This window comes from Ornithodoros turicata, chromosome 1 (assembly GCF_037126465.1).
Source record: "Ornithodoros turicata isolate Travis chromosome 1, ASM3712646v1, whole genome shotgun sequence".
Taxonomy (NCBI): Eukaryota; Metazoa; Arthropoda; class Arachnida; order Ixodida; family Argasidae; genus Ornithodoros; species Ornithodoros turicata.
Window position 1 is genome coordinate 64,498,005 of NC_088201.1, and position 16,640 is coordinate 64,514,644.

The 16,640-nt window shown below is 45.0% G+C and overlaps 1 protein-coding gene across 2 annotated transcripts in view; it reads left to right on the forward strand.

Moving 5' to 3' along the window:
- The first annotated feature begins 4,635 nt into the window (after positions 1–4,635).
- Positions 4,636–16,640, forward strand: part of LOC135378327 (deubiquitinase OTUD6B-like) — a 29,896-nt gene continuing 17,891 nt past the window's right edge. Inside the window, exons 1-2 of one of the 2 annotated variants that reach the window (XM_064611331.1) lie at positions 4,636–4,818; positions 11,085–15,264. In XM_064611331.1, coding sequence (XP_064467401.1) covers positions 4,737–4,818; positions 11,085–12,838 — 1,836 coding nt within the window. In that variant the 5' untranslated portion in view covers positions 4,636–4,736 and the 3' untranslated portion in view covers positions 12,839–15,264. Of the gene's footprint in view, positions 4,819–11,084; positions 15,265–16,640 lie in introns of those variants that run through there. The other variant, XM_064611332.1, reaches the window with a different exon arrangement.

The following is a 16,640-nucleotide window of genomic DNA, read 5'->3' on the forward strand; positions in this document are numbered from 1 at the left end:
AACTTCTCCGTACCTATGTAATCTGTACTCTTGCGTTGTTGTTCGAGAGAGAACCAGCCAACACTAGATATCCAACAAGCCATTTTTTGCCGCCACTGAAAATGACAAGCTTGAGCTCGAACGACAGGCTCGCGTGCTTCTGCGGTATACACGTGCGCTTTCATCCCAGCGCAACCTCTCCGTGCCTACGTAATTTGTACTGTTGCGTTGTCGTTCGAGAGAGAACTAGCCAACACTAGATATCCCTCATGTCGTTTCTGCCGTCCTTCGAAATGACAAGGTTGAGCTGGAACGACAGGCTCGCGTGTTTCTGCGGTACACGAATTCGCTTTCATCCCAGCGCAACCTCTCCGTACCTATGTAATTTCTACTAAGTGTTTGGTTTATCGGACAAGATTCTTGGAATATGCAACGGATGAATTGAATGTGCATTTGGTAAATATTTAGTATATTATTTGCTTGGTTTGTTTCCAGGCTATTTGACAGAAAGTCAGGGTGCTTCCTCAATTATGCCACCCTTGAAGAAGCTCAGCAAGCGACAATGTCATGGTTGCGCCGCGCCAGTTGCGCTGCGCACCACAAGCCGTCAGAGGTGGAGTGCAGCACACAGTGAATCGGAAGAAGGACAGTGATGTCTTTTGTGTGCATTGGATAGTTTTTCGTTTACTTCTTATAGGCGTTTAGTGATGGAATATTCTTCGGGTTCTTCGTTTTCGGGTTAATCCAGATTTTTCACGATAGTTCCCCGGAGGAGGAGGAGGAGGAGGAGTGTCGTTGGGAGGAACCCGAGAGGTCTGCCTGCCTGATTAGGCGGCATGTTTCTCGGGAAGGGAAAGGGGGTGGAGAGGAGGAGAGGAAAGGGTGAAGTGGAAGACCGAGCGGAATCCGCTCGGGGGGAGGATAGCTGCGTCCATGGGCCGACTTCAGGGGAACTGTGCCGGCATACGCCTATTACACATCTGAGGGAAACCCAGGAAAAACCCCAGACGGCACAGCCGGCCCGCGGATTCGAACCGCGGACCTCCCAGTCTCCAAGCGCACGCGTTACCGCTGCGCCACCGGAGCTGGTCGATAGTTCCCCCCGAACCAGTTTTCAAGAATTCGGGTAAAACCCGATATCTACCCGAAATCCTTGCGGTTCTTCAACTTGTCGTTCTAGGACCAGCTCCGGTGGCGCAGCGGTAACGCGTGCGCTTGGAGACTGGGAGGTCCGCGGTTCGTATCCGCGGGCCGGCTGTGCCGTCTGGGGTTTTTCCTGGGTTTCCCTCAGATGTGTAATAGGCGTATGCCGGCCCAGTTCCCCTGAAGTCGGCCCATGGACGCAGCTATCCTCCCCCCGAGCGGATTCCGCTCGGTCTTCCACTTCACCCTTTCCTCTCCTCCTCTCCACCACCTTTCCCTTCCCGAGAAACATGCCGCCTAATCAGGCAGGCAGACCTCTCGGGTTCCTCCCAACGACACTCCTCCTCCTCCTCCTCCTCCTCCTGTCGTTCTAGGTAAACCGTCGGAAAAGTGAATCGTAATATCAGCAAAGGAAGCTATTTGTGACAATCTATTTGTCCTCCTTTTATAATCCCCTCCTGCAGGAGTCAAAGGCGAGCTTTTGTGGAGCACAGTCAAGTCTTTGAATACCGCGGTAATTCACTGCCCCAGTTCCGAGAGGAAATATAAAAATTCTTGTTTCTCGTCCCAGCGTCGCAGGAGTGACTTGTTTCGTATGCCTTTCGTTTCAGCCGAAAATTCCCCAATAACATATCAAACAGAGATCGTAGCGCCCGATTTATCCCCGAATTCTCGTGTGTAAATAGCAGCCGATTTCCACCCCCCCCCCCCCCACCGAATTTGAAAAATCATAAAACACGAATATATGTTTAAACTTTAAAGTATACTCATCTGTGATAAAGTAGGCCAATGGCAAGCTATCACTTGACGCAGCCCTGGTATTATACTCCGCTTAGTGCAGTGACGCATTCGGGGGGAGGGGCGGTTTGGTTATCGTCCTCCCCCCCCCCCCAAAAAAAAAACGTTAGTTTATACATTGGATTCCCCTCTCTTCCCTCCCCACTACGCGCTTCGGCAAAGAAACCGCCCCCCTCCTAACCAAGAGTCTGGATCCGCCACTGGCTTAGCTATTGAATTTATCACTGTTATTGTGCACGTAAACTAGTTTGGGGAACGACAGTAAAACCTCCGAAGCCGGACACCTTGGACAACTCCCTATGTAGGACAAGATTTCATTGCACCGGCGGGCTCCCATTGAAAATACATGGGGACGAAATTCTCTATGTCGGACACCTCCCTATCCCGGAAGTAGGACAGGGTTTTCCCTGCTAAGTCGGACAGAAACCTGGCCAAATTATCTCAATCTGAGTCCATGTTTGCACCGAAAAGACCCAAAATGAGCAAGTGCCCTTGACTTTCACCTTTTTTTTTTTTTTCGTATACTGGTGTCAGCATTTTGTTGTTTTAGTTTTTGAAGTCCAAAAACGGGTACTGTCAGTCTACATTGTAACTATTCTCTAGTGTGAGCACTTGTCTTCGGTTTATCTAGAGCCTTTGTACGTGCACTGCACCAAGGCATCAAAAGTGGGCTGTCGCCTCAGAGACAAGTCCTTCAGCTTAACTCCAAGTGGGTTTAAACTTTCAAGCAATCTGCACGGTGCTCGAAAAGCTCCAAACGCAATGCCATTGAGTGGAATCTGTACGGAATTGAATCAACCAAAATGAGCAATAATTATCAGTGAAGAGTGGGTAGAGAGGTACCAAGCACCACTAATGACCATGAATTGAAGAATGGGACCATTTCTGGCAACACAGCCGTGTTCTTTTCCATTTTTTGTTTCCCTTGTATTCTGTAACTCGGACACCTCCCTAAGCAGGTCATATTTCGGCTGCACCGCGGGTGTCCAAGTAAGGGAGGACGAGCGTTTATTATGCCGGAGCAAGTGAGCATTTCCTGTTGTTTGATGACAGTAATTTGTTCAACAAGGCTGTCAAGCAGCATAGATCAGCACATGTCCTGATCTATACTGTTTGAAAACCTCTACCATGTTGAACGCGGTAATATGGATAAGGCTAGCACCTCTGCAGAGCTGACATGCTGCGCAGGGAAGCCCGCTTCCAGTGAATACATAACATCCCAATAAGGACTCCTACAAGTCCAATAGAGATCGCAATGGACATCCCTATAACCTGAAAGACTATATGGACGCGTTTTGGACTTCTATTGAACCAAACTCGCACATCGCTCGGACGTCCACAACATCCGCGGAGGGACGTCGCAGAGACATTCCTCGGATCATTTTGTGTTATCTGGAAGTATAAGCAGCCCTTAAAGGTACTGTAAGGCAGTAGACAAGCATGATATGCCGGTGATGTGATCAGCAACTTTGTTGCTTCTAAATACCATATGCGGAACCATACGACCGACAACGTGCCATAAATATTTTTAATTTGCCATGAAAAATGCGGCCTAGTGGAGCGGTGCGACGCCTGGTGTCAAACAACCCCCTGTACAGCGGGCAACACTGAAAATTGGTATCACACATTATTACATCGGAACTTCGTTATTTCAGTAACCAGATTATTAGTTTCCCTGTTTACCTATGCATTCTGAAACCCCTGTTAACAGTGTTTTTTGCGAAGCAACACAGCGCTGGCCGCTGTTCGATGGAGGCTCTCCCTACTTCTCTGCTGCGCCTGCGCGCTCCTTCTGATGACGGCCTCTTTCGAACGAACAAACTCTTTCTGTGAACCTCTGTGAACAAACAAGTCTCGACGCTGTCTGGCTTCTTGAACGACTGACACATGTTTTTCAACGGCTCAGTATTTCATTTCATGAAAGAACTGATGCTCTGAGGCTGGAACAACATAGAAGGGGACATTTCATCGTTAATTTCATTTCAGTTCGTTTATCCGTTTATCCTCAGATGTGGATCGTTGTGTGGATTGCGGGGGCGGATTTTATGGTGGATTGTTATGTCGGGCCCAGCGTTATTTATACGCATGCAATGTGGTTGCCGCCGTATGTGGCAAGAGTACAGATTCATTTGGAATACCTAGTACAGTGTTGCCCATAATCTTTAATTGTAATTTTCTAATTAATTGCACCGTCAATTGGAATGAAACTTGCACAGTTTTTGTCTGGTGACTTGGACTATCGAATAGCCACACTAAATGACATTTGATCGGTGCTGCTATACAGTACCTTTTTTTACAGCACCCTTCTAGCCACTGTACTTCTAACTTTCCTTCATGTCAGTGTTATTTCAGCTTTAGATACATGTCACAAATGACATATAGCTGTAACGAAACCCCCTCCCTCCATGTTTGCGTCTCAGGATAAACAACTGGGGAGATTAACTGGGACTCGCAAGGATGATCGGTACAACAGAGCGTGGAGAAGGGACAAGGCGCAGGCTAGATGGTGAAGCACACGTTGTGTTGCCGTCTTCTTCGTTCCGTGTCTCAGAGTATTCCTCCACCATCATACTATGCGTGTCACATTTGCGATGATCGGTTGTCTGCTACCAATGCACAAGTGTACAGAATGCGTACATATCCCCATACGAGCACCAATACAGCGCCGTTAGTGATGGTGGAAAACCAAAGAAGTGCCCAACCACATTGTGCATGCGCATGACCATAACAATGGCACCGTAGCCGAGCCGAGCCAGGGCTGGTCGAGATTCCGCCGCGGCGGATCCGTGGTCACTATTGGACGCTGCCAATAAACCATGGCAGACAGTGGCGATGCGCAGAATTTATGTCAAGAAGACTTGCTTCAAGCTCATAGAAAAGAAAGGAAAGACCTGCAAGGTACTATAAACATTCATCAGATGTGCACGTTCGTTCGACCCCGGTCGCAGAATTACTGCTGTGAGGTTGATTTGTTATGTGATCTCACAGTTCCGGACCTCAGACGGCACGCTGGTGTTGTAGTGAATAGTATCCCTTTTGTCTTTTTTGGAATTTGGGAAGACCAGGAAGTTCGCATATGTAGTACACACACGTTACGTAATGCTAGGCAGTGCTGCAAACGCGGTGAATTTTTCGCATATCTCCATATTTACATTCCATCCGGTGTTCCCTCAAGCAGTGGATAAAATCGAACAAAGTAGACGGGAAGAAAATGTAATCTTAGGGTATTCAATGTTCCATTGAGTCTTCGGAAAGAAACTTCACTTTATACTTTATAGCACCATAAAAAGGGTTTGCTATGGGGAGGAACGAGACTAACGCGGAATGTAGTGGACAGTACGAACTGCACACTGTCGCGTTTCTGTCGTTCCTCAGACCCCCTTTTCATGAATACAACACGGTTGGGCAACACGTTCAGGCCTTCAAGCCAACATAGTAAGCAATAGACTGCAATCCTCTAACGGGTCTATTTCTTCTGTCGCTGTTTAAAACTTTGAATTATTGCTGTTATTATTTTTCAGGTCAGTAATTAGCTGTCCTATATTGCGTGGTATCGTTCCCTTCTTTCCAATGCTAAATTGATACAAGTGAACTGACATAGGTGATATACCCCTAACTACATGTAGTAGCATCATTATCATGATCAGAGATGAGGAAGTTACTCGACAAAGGGAACCCTTTACATGGTGTAAACTGTACGCTGTGTCTACTGCGCCTTCCGATGGTGCAGAAAGCGCCCAATGTTGTCGCACCGTTGGTTGGCTCAGCAACCACTGGGTCGCAGTGTATTGAAATACACCCCCCCGTAGTGCAAGAGAGCAATTAAATTGTTGTCTTTAGTTCACATTATAGGCCATTATGCAGAGGGGTCTAGCTTTTTGGCTGGCCTCACTATGGAAATGTTTTTAGGAGTGGAACGAGGCTAGCTGCCACAGCCGCACTAAACTAACCAAAGTCTGCTTTACCACTGTGGAAGACGACAGCGGAGAGGGATGACGATGTGTTTATTACATTGAAAGGAACTAGAATGAATGTGATGTCTGTCACGTGAGTGTAACAGACAGTGACTCATTATCTTCTTTGGTGATATCTTCAACAACCACACAATGGAACGAGGCCAGCTGCCTGCTAAGCTAACCTTATCATTAAACTAACCTAGTTTATGATGTCTTAGGTTAGTTTAGTGAGACTGTAGCAGCTTGCCTCAGCTACCAAAACCATTTCCATGAGGTATGGCCGACTTAGGTTCTATGTTTATTTTAGTGCGGCTGTGGTAGCTAGCGTCGTCCCTCCCATTTATCGAAAAAAAGAAAAAAAAAACATTTGGATACTTAGGTGAAGCTGATGTGCGGAATCGCAACACCAGCCAAAACAATTTTATCGAGATCCAATGATCGGTGGGAGCTGGCCGACGGTGCGGGAACCTCGGGTGCTTTCCGCACCGTCGGACGGTGCGGCAACATTGGGAATTTGTGCACCATCTGACGGCGCAGTAGACACAGCGAAAAATGTAACTAAGTTCTGAAGAAGTTACAAGTTATGAAAAGTGAACTTGAAGTTCCCAAGTTACTTTGGGAAAGTTACGAGGTACTTTCAAGTAGCTTGCTACATAATATGCACTCTTTAGCTCTTGACTTTTATATAATTAGTTCAGATCTTGATGTCATGATGGATTGAGCGAGCATTTTGTAATAGTTTTGATAAATCATAATCTTACCAGCCTTCAGTATGATGAAAGCGGTTGTACCATTATGTGCTTCCTTAGGTTGGCATTTGATCCAACTACACCGTACGCTCCAGCAGTGATGGCCAGTAGTTAACTACATGTAGTTAAACTACTAGTTAAACTACCTGATTGTAGTTAAAAAGTAGTTATCAACTACTTGCAGAAATGTAGCGGCAACTAGAGCCCTGCACCATCCGCGAATGGAAGCGGATATCCGCGGATATCCGCAAGATGCTTGCGGATTCGGATGAAAATTTAGAACTTTCTGCGGTGTGCGGATCGGATGCGGGTGGCGCGAGGTCGGATGCGGATCGGATGCGGTTACGAAGGCAGCGGATCGGATGCGGATATACCGCGTGCTGTAATTTGTCCACTAGCAATTTATTTGCATTGCGCGGCGACAGCGGGCGGATGCTCGGGTTCACCTTTGACCATGCACGGCCAAGACAGGAGAGAACGTATTCTGACGTCTCGAACCGCAAGTGTACCGACAAGGTAGCGTTCCACGCGTTCCAGAAGTCTCTCCCTATCGCGTTTGTTGAAACGTTTCCCGTCGCTTGTCGTCATGAGTCCTTCCGTGACAGCGTGGAAGCATATCCGAAATTACACTAACATATGCTTGCGGCGGTCTTTACGCGTCCTTCGAAACGTGCGGATTTTGCGGATCGGATGCGGATGGTGTGTTTTTGTCAGCGGATCGGATGCGGATGTAAACTGTTGTGTATGCTGCGGATGCGGATCGGATGCGGACCACGTGTGCGCGGATGCGGGTCGGATGCGGATGCCAAAAATCTCATCCGCGCAGGGCTCTAGCGGCAACTACTAGTTAAACTACTATTTGAAGTAGTTAACTACAGTAGTTAGGTTACTGAAGACGCCAACTACTTCCGATTTTGTCGCAAGCTTTACGGCACGATTGTGCTTCCGACTTTTACCTTGTGCTACTTGTTTGATGAGAACGGAGGTGCAGAGCAATTGTTTCGTGCATGTGTACTAAATCTTCACTTTTAATGCTTGTCTAGTGAAGCCTCATTTGCTGTGAAATAATTCTGCAACTTAGTTTATCGCGTAGGCACAGAAAGAATCTCGCTGCAAGCTTTGTATTTGACGATCGTAGCAATGGCTTGAGCCAAAGTTTATCATTGCTTGTGTTTCATATTTAGGTGTCCAAGAACACTACAAGGGATTGGTGTTGATGGACAATGTTAAGTAGTTATAGATGTAGTTAAACTACATTGCAGTAGTTAAAGAAGTAGTTTGAACTACTCCCATGAAAAGTAGTTGAACTACTAGTTAAACTACTCAATCGCAAAGTAGTTAGTAGTTATAGTTAAACTACTGTAGAAGTAGTTAGTGGCCATCACTGTCCTCCAGCATTAGAAATACACTACCTGCCGCTATGATGACTGCTCTGCCACCAGAGTCTTCAAAAACATTGCCAAAACTAAATTTCTTCCCCACACAACAACAAGGGTGCGGAGGTAAACGAGGAGGGCGCCGTGCACGTGCAATTGGCGCACACATGGCTATCATCTCATCATAGAGGGAGAAAACTTGATGTGGCTCGCATTATCTGCAGACCAGAATTGGACAAAAGGAACTTGGAACGTACACCAAGTTTTAAGAAAGTTACCTCAAAAGGAACGAGTTCCTCAAGAAGTTACTAAAACTCAAAAGTAACAAGTTCGGTTAAAAGTCGCCCAAAAATGTAACTGAGGTATGGTAACGAGTTATTCCTAACGTGGTTAACGGGGAATGTCGAGACTGAGTCAAGTACGGTCAACACAAGTGATGAAAAGATAAAACAGTGAAACTACTGTGTTTATTGTGATACATGCAGTGGACTGCATTTCATCAGTTACAAAAATTATGAGGAGGTGACATCTGTATATAACACACGTTGTGGTCTCGTGAATCAGAAGAGGAGAGGAGACAAAAAGAGAGAGAGACAGAAACGCAAAACGAGAAGGATGTAAACTCTGAAAGCCAAACCCCTTGGTGGATGCATGTAGAAAAAGAATGCCAGACAAGGTCAAGAAAAGGAATAGACGAGTTCAGAAAATCCCAGAGAGCTTAGCGCCGCTTTGAACTATGGGAACTTGCTGATAACAAAGGAGGAGAAGGTCTCCAAGCTGTTTCGGTTCGGGCGAGGAGCCAAGGCCAGCGAAAATGAAACGTGAAGGACAGTTCATTCCAGTAATTTCCCAGGAATGAACATGTGCGCAAGGAGCATTAGGATTTTCTGAAGTCGTCTATTGGGTTAAGAAGGTGCGAGAAATGGCATACCGTGGTGTATGTGACAAAAAAGGGGCGAAACGAGGACACTAGAGGAAAGTGTATGTATGTATGGGGCACTTGGATACAAAGAAAGTATATCCATACGAAAGAAGGGCTGCAGTTGGCGGTATAGGTTAGAATTTGATGAGTGAATGAAGGGAGCCAGGGAGCCAGCGTTGAGTCCATGCGGATGCAGTGATTTGAATTTTGAACTCAAACATGATTCTCAGTTTCGTCGTTTACTGTCTGTGGTATAACGTCATTCTAGTATGAGAATTCTTAAATTGTTGTCGATACTATCGTCAGGTCGGTTGTTATGAACGTGAACGGAAATAGGGGAGTCACGTAGAGCACTGCACAGGCTCACGGCCCAAGCCCGCAAAAAGAAGGCTTTACCCTCTTTTTCCGGGCATAGACTGGGCTCGGGTTCGAGCCTATGTTACCCCACTGTTAGTTAACCACAGGCATCTTGTACAGCCCACTACACTGGCCCTGGCCGGGTAGCTTATAAATTTCTCAGGCTCGGTTGAGGCATGGGCTGGGAAACCTAGAAATTATTCGGGTTTGGGCCGGGTCTGGGTGGGTAAATGAAAGGAAGGCTGGGCCTGGGACTAAGAATGCGGCCCATGCAGGGCCGCATGTTTGACGCTTGTTTTGAGCATCCTTCCAGAGTTTACGTGCTTTTCATTTTGCATTTCTCTCTCTCTTCCTCCTCTCCCTTCCTAATTCACGTGAGCACAACGTATGTTATATATAGATGTTACCTCCTCGTTATTTTTATACATAATGCGGTCCACTGCGTGAAAGCTTGTATTATAATAAACACAGTAGTTTCAATGTGTTATCTTTTTATCCTGGTTAAATGATATTTCAAGATTGGAACTGATTTGTGGAACATAATAAACAGTACTGTTGGAGGAAGTTCTGTCTGGGTGCATGATACGCAGTACGATGTGCATGGTGCATGATACACAAAAATTATGTGATGTGAGATTGGAAAGGATATGGGAATCGTGTTTCCCCATATGTGATATGGGGAGGCACGAGCCTTCATTCAGTGTGTTATCACAACATGTACCTAGTGGACAGGAAAGTAAACCCCACATTCCCTGTGATGTTTGAAACACACATGGCACATATGTGTGTAGAATAGAAAATAGCATCAATACCAAACATTTCAAGGAAATCTGATGTGACACCATGATATCACAAGCCGTCGTGCATTGTCCACTTGCTCTCCTCCTTTCAAATGCAGTCTAGCAGTTCACAATGTGCTTTGTGTGTCCAATGGAGGTGTTTGATTTCTCTGTAGGAATTATATAGATTGTAAATGATGGTAATTACACACGAGTGACTTTGATGGATTTCGCGTGTGCTCATACACTGCATGTTCCCGCCTGTTCACTGCCTGTTCCGTAAATTGTGTGAGCAGGTTGGACACAGTGCATTGTTCTGAAGGCGTTACAGGCCACAAGAAGAAAAACTGTTACCGGGCCCAAGGATTTTCCCAGCAACCCCCCAAAAAAGAAATATGGCGCAAATATTACAATAGCCAGCTGACACAAATGTCACAACCCTCCCCCCCCCCTTTCCTGCATACGTCTAACACCCCCCATAATATGTAAATCCTGGATTGAGTCCCTGACCGGCCCACTTGTGTTCCATGCTATATAGATTGCGAGGCTTTACACTAAAGTGTTGTTGATGGCATGATTCTATAAATGCTACTTTAAGCATCATTCATCTTGTGTGGCATGCATGGATCTCATATTAATTCTTATTATACCTCATATCGTGCAAGTCAGGAGGCACAGAAGTGTTATAGAGGAGAGAGGGGAAGGTTTTTCTTATTTATTTTATTTTGGTGGCTTTGTGCAAACTAAACAAGTTAACTGGGCAGTGCTAGAAAAACAGACGGTATTTCTATTCAGTTCAGAGTCTGACGGGTCAATTAGATTTTCTATCTCAGTTTGCTAATTTGTATTTTTAGTGCATACTGTTTGCTCAGTTTGTACAGTTAGAGTGCCACACTCCTTCAATGACGGCAGTGAATCCTTTGACCCAAAACCAAATGCGAAGCATTGTAATCTCATACATTGCTGATATTGAAGAAGATCGCTAACCCTCGCCTCCCTCCCCCTCTCTCTCTCTTTTTTTATAGGGGCGTGGGAACCACTCGAATACCACCTGACACCTGAGCAGTTCGAATGTTGCTTTCACAAACTGCAGAGGGTTCCCTACACCTTGAACAACATCCCTTTCCCACATCTACGCGAGTTCCTTTCAAGTTCGTCCCTGAAGTATGGGATTGGGGAAGACGCCATCTTGCTTTCACTCCTTACATGTACTGCGCACTTCATGGGCGTATCTGCGTCCAGACTGCAACTAACTGAATCCTGGTCTGAGTATCCCGTGCTGTGGTCCACCGTGCTTTTGCCCCAAGTGCTGTCCTGTCACAGCTTTGCTTCTACACTACAGACAATCCTCATTGAGGTACACCAGGAGCTGTCAAGCCGGCATCCCAGCATGTCGCCGACTGTTCTCGACTTCTTCACTGAAGCCGACCTCTTCCCGCTGCTAGAAGCGCAGAGCAGTCCCGCGATCGGTGTCCATTCCACATTTCGCCTTGTGCGAGCCTTGCTTGACGAGATAGGTGACGTTAAACTCCGAAAGATTGCATCGGGCGAGCCCATACTGTATGTCTCAGAAATGCGACACGTGTTCCTTAATCCAGCCCAGTTCAACATTTGTTCCGTCATAGAACCATGGGATTTTCACGAGACCTTCAATGATCTCTCTCAGTCCCAAAAGTTCAACGAATGGTTCTGGCCGTGCGGCCTTCTGGGATGCTCATCCGAGAAATACGTTGAGATGTGCGTCACGGAAGATGTGAACGAACGTAGTCACTTCAAGGAACTCATGCTTGCGGTTGCCGAGACGCATTTACGGGTGCCAATCGTTTACAGATTGACGAGTGAAGCAAGAGCAATTCTTCCCCATTTAACATCGACACTGAGGCAGCTAGCTCTATCGTGGAATATGCGCCTACCATTATTCAAAACCGCACTCAGCCAAATACTTCGAACTGCAACTATACTAAATGTGCTTGACTCATTGCTTCGTTCTTCAGCAATCAGCCGGGAGGTTTCTGTAGCCTATCTGTGGCAGGCGCATGAAGTCGTCATGCATTCCCTGAGGATGAAAGCGGAGCTCTTAAATCATCCCATTGCTGATGAGACCTTAAGGCAGGGAACAAACGGTGGTCCATACGACTTCACATCTCATAGGACATCAGTGTCGACACCGGAGCAAACTGTGGCAGTATTGAGAGCGTCGCTTCCACACGACCTTTCGGTCTCGGTAGTGCAGGCAATGAACAGGGAGGACGAGGTTAATCACTCCATGATGGTGGCAGCACCCCCAGAGTTTGTTGAGAACTGCCCTCCCACGTTCTCGATCCTACCGGAATCGGACGAAGAGTTCATCAACCAGTTCCGCTACAAGATACGGAGATTGCTGCTCTGTGGGAAGTCCATTTTAACGCCGACTCTCATCTCCCAGATGAAGTACATTCCCGTGGCCGATCCGAGTGTGCCAGGAAAGCCAAGGTACCCGACACACGTGGCAGCAATGTTCCTAGAACGGGTGGCTGCATTAGGCTTCGGCATGATGATTGCGCCAAGTGACAGTCACTCAAAGAGATTGGTCTTTCACAAGGTGGAATATCACAACTTGGGGCCTCAGCAATTGGACCTACTGCAAAATTTGCGCATCACACGGGAACAGTATTCTCAAGGTTGCCAGCGCATGAGAGCTGCCCCTTACACAGTGGAAGTAAAAGGAGCGAACGTGCCAACAGCCTGCGTTGCAATACCACTCATAGAGAAGCAGGACGATGTGATTGATGTTAGTTAGAAGCGCCAGTGGCAGTTTCTTTTTTTGTGTGTGTGTGTGTGTATGTGTGTGTGATAACTCGTTTGAACTGTGCTTAGAAAGTGTGCCTTATACAGTATATGTGTACCAAAGTATACCTACCTCTTCGAACTCTCTATGAGTGTGTGGTATATAGGCGACTTTATATGAATTGTGAGTGATTTGGTTTGTCCAGCAAACTTTCCTTTGCGGTCTTCTGTTATGGTGGAACTTTTTACTTGTCCGACAACACTGTTGGTTTGTGTAGCAACTTCAGGAGTGTGACAAGGACTGCTTCATATAGCGAGTGTTCAGGCTCTATTTTATCGAATTGCAGTTAATATCCATATCATCACTAACAAATGGTAGTGTGTCGTTTTAATATGATCTGATGCAGCATGGAGTTGCGTGAATGAGTGATGGCTTTTGCATATCCCCCATGTCAAGCTTGGATGTGTGTGCATTTGTACGCCTACTCACTGCTAAGCGGGTCGAAACAATGGCAGATGCCGTGTTAGTCTGTGGTATTTTTACTCATTTTTCAGTATTATACTGTTTAGTCGACTACTCCTTCTAGTAGTTGATCTGTGATGAGCTGTTTGTTTAGTACCTTGAACCTCTGCCATTGTAAAGAAACCTGAAACACTGAGCCAAGCATGACACCTAGGCACAGTCTGCCAGTGCATTGGTTTGGCTATTGTTAATATGCTTGCTGCTGTATGAGCTGTATCATCTAGCGAATGCATGTCGACAGTACAACTTTATAGTTCCTAAACGTTTCGTGTGAGACAGTGTTGGCTTTTCTTTCGCGCTTCCGCTTTTGTTGTTTTACCGGTCATGCTTTTGTGGGAAGCAACACAGAGACCACTCATCTTTCTTTATGTTGTTTCACCTGTAACTGCCTTCATTCAGTTTAAGCCCAGATTTCTTGCGTTTCCTATACTTTCACTATCTCGTAGACACTTACAGTGTGGCAAGCATGACTTGTACGGTGTACTGTGCAGTATTTGTGTCAAGAATTCAATAACTTTGAACAGGAAAGATGACATGCCATAAAAGATCTGGCAGATTGGTAACACCAGTATGTTTCAGATAAATTCTGATTATCAAGTTTACCGGTACTACTACTTCTAAAATTTGGAACCTTCCTTGAAAGTTGCAACTGCTTATCAGTATCGTAACGCTTTGTGTTGTAAGAAGCATATGCCGTGAAATTGGCATTGGTCTTGCTGCATTTCCTGTTATTTATAATGATCTCTGACAACATTTTCATTGTTTCATATGAAACTTTAATATCCTGTATCGTGTACTTGTTTTATATGATAGTTTGTATAAAAAACTGCAAATAACACCAGCAGTGTACGTGGCATTATTACGTTGGCAGTTACATGGCAGCAGCGTGGCAATTATAGCTGACATGTGAGGGTCTCTGCATGTTCCCACCAACAGTATGTACTCATATTGTAACCTCTGCAAACTGCTATCGGGACCCTGTCATGCACCATGTACATATGTCATATTAAAGCAGAGGGTTGGCACAGTGCTGCACGTTAAAGTTTTTTGAGTAAGCGTAACATGGTTAGCCGTTGGTTAGTCATGTCTATATGTGCAAATAAACATCGGATAACTTGCTCAGGGAAAGCAGTTTTCTACACTGGTCGACCATGTTGCAGGGGAGTTCTTTTCTTTTTCTTTTGTTCATTGTGGTTGTTGGTACAACAGATCATTACATCGACACCCTGTTTAACGTGATACATTGCCTATTACCTAGTCCTCTGAGCATTGAAGTACATGCATGGACCATGAACTACTCAATACAGTTTTAAAACGTTCATTACTTGTTATACTTTTGTACATGTTACACATGTCCTACATTGAAATGTCATGCTCTTCAGTTTTAAACATTGCTTTTAGCGAGTTCCAAGTTTAGAAAACTCACCGCTCGTAGAGTAAAAAATAATTGGTGTCTTTCGCCTTGCATGCCAATATGCAATTGAGTTATTTGAGAAGTTATTTTTCATGGCTATATTCTGACATTCAGAATTGCTTGTCTTTAGAATATGCAAATTACAAAAATTTCAAACTTTTGAATTAAGTTGTGGTTTTGAACAGTATCACTGTTCACATTGTTTTCTGAACATTGTGCTGGCCAGATATTTTCAATTCTTTTCAACATGTGTTTTGTGAAACTACAGTCTCTGTTCGAAATATCGGCAGCTCTAGTCTTGAGGCAATTTCCTTCAAACTTCCCTACCGGTTCGCTGTATTTCTACCCGTCTGCTAAACAGTATGATGCTTTTCTTTGACACCTGTTTTGTTTTTATATAAATTCTGAATGGGGTGTGACCAAGATTATCAACATGTTTGTTCATTTTTGCATTTAGTGGTGTTGATAACCTGAGATCTTTGCATAAACATGTGCAACATGACATTTTTGGCTGAATGCTTCTCTCAACATTTGAGTGAAAGATATGCTGTTTTATCGTTCTTATATGTTGGGGTCCAAACCTTCCAATCTAAAGGGTGCCTCACCTAACTTACAAAAAGAATTGTTGTAGAGTTCCATTTGTTAAAAAAATATGGGGTCAACCACACCCATCATGGATAACTTTTCCAAGCTTTTTATTTTATTGCCTCCAATTGCACAAAAAGTAATGTAATAAATAATGTATTTGTCAGGGAACACATTGCAGATTTGCCCCTATCCTCCACAAAATGTGTCCCTTAGTCCAGTTGTAGTGGCTGAGAAAATGTTTAGGGAATTATTGTTTGGAGAAGCACTGTGATGGTGGAACACTCAATTGCTGCACAGTCATTGCCCTGCTAGAAGCCCAGAAAGGAAAAGCATGGCAACACCTCAACATGCTCGTTGCTGATACAAAAAATGTCTACACTCTGTCCTTGCTCGTGTTATCAGCAGAAGCATTGAGGAAGGAGCTTAGAAGGAAGTGTACTTTTTGTTGGATCAGTTCAGTGCATGTTAACCTGCAATGTGCTCTGATTGTTCCACAAACAAATTTAGTATTGCAACAAACGTTATGCTATAAAATTAAATTGCTCGGAATTAAAGTTTGATATAATGGCTCATGAGTGGCAAAAATGTTCCTGCAGGTGCTCATCTTTGACCACATATTTTTCAGACAAATGGTCTTTGTTATGTGGTATTTTTACGTGTTTGGTGAGACACCCAACAGGCATCTATTACATGTCTTGTGAATGGGGAAGGTCGTTCCAACATTGTGAGAAGTACACTGCTGGTTACAAGGAAGGGAACGGCAGGTTTGCTCTTTCCTAAGCATCTGATTTTCATGAAATTTTATTAAACAGTATCAAGGAACACAAAATATCGGACATGTCACTGACACAATGCCATAACAGTGGTAGCGCGACTGCGTTGAAAAAAGGAAGTAATTGATGTCTTTGTTAAACAAACATGTATTTTTTATTCCTGTTCTGACCTGACACTTGCAGATGGTGCAGACACTTTCTAATAAGCCACGGGGTTCCTTTACACAGAACTACGTACAGGGTGTCTCACCTGACGCGCTCAGATCTCCGAAAGAAGGAATGCGAGGAGGCCATGTACCTGCCCTTGCACTTTCCCTTTTTCAAGCTTCTGCTGATAACGTCAGCAAATTATCTGAAAGAAGAGCGAGAAGGAAACAGGAAGGGGGCGGGTGACAGTTTTTCTTCCGCCTTCCGCATCTTGCATTAATTTGACTGAGCTCAGCCGACAGTTTGCGCTCCTGGAAAACATTCTTCTTTTTTTCTTTTTTTTCCAGCTATTACCTAAGCAGTAGGGAAT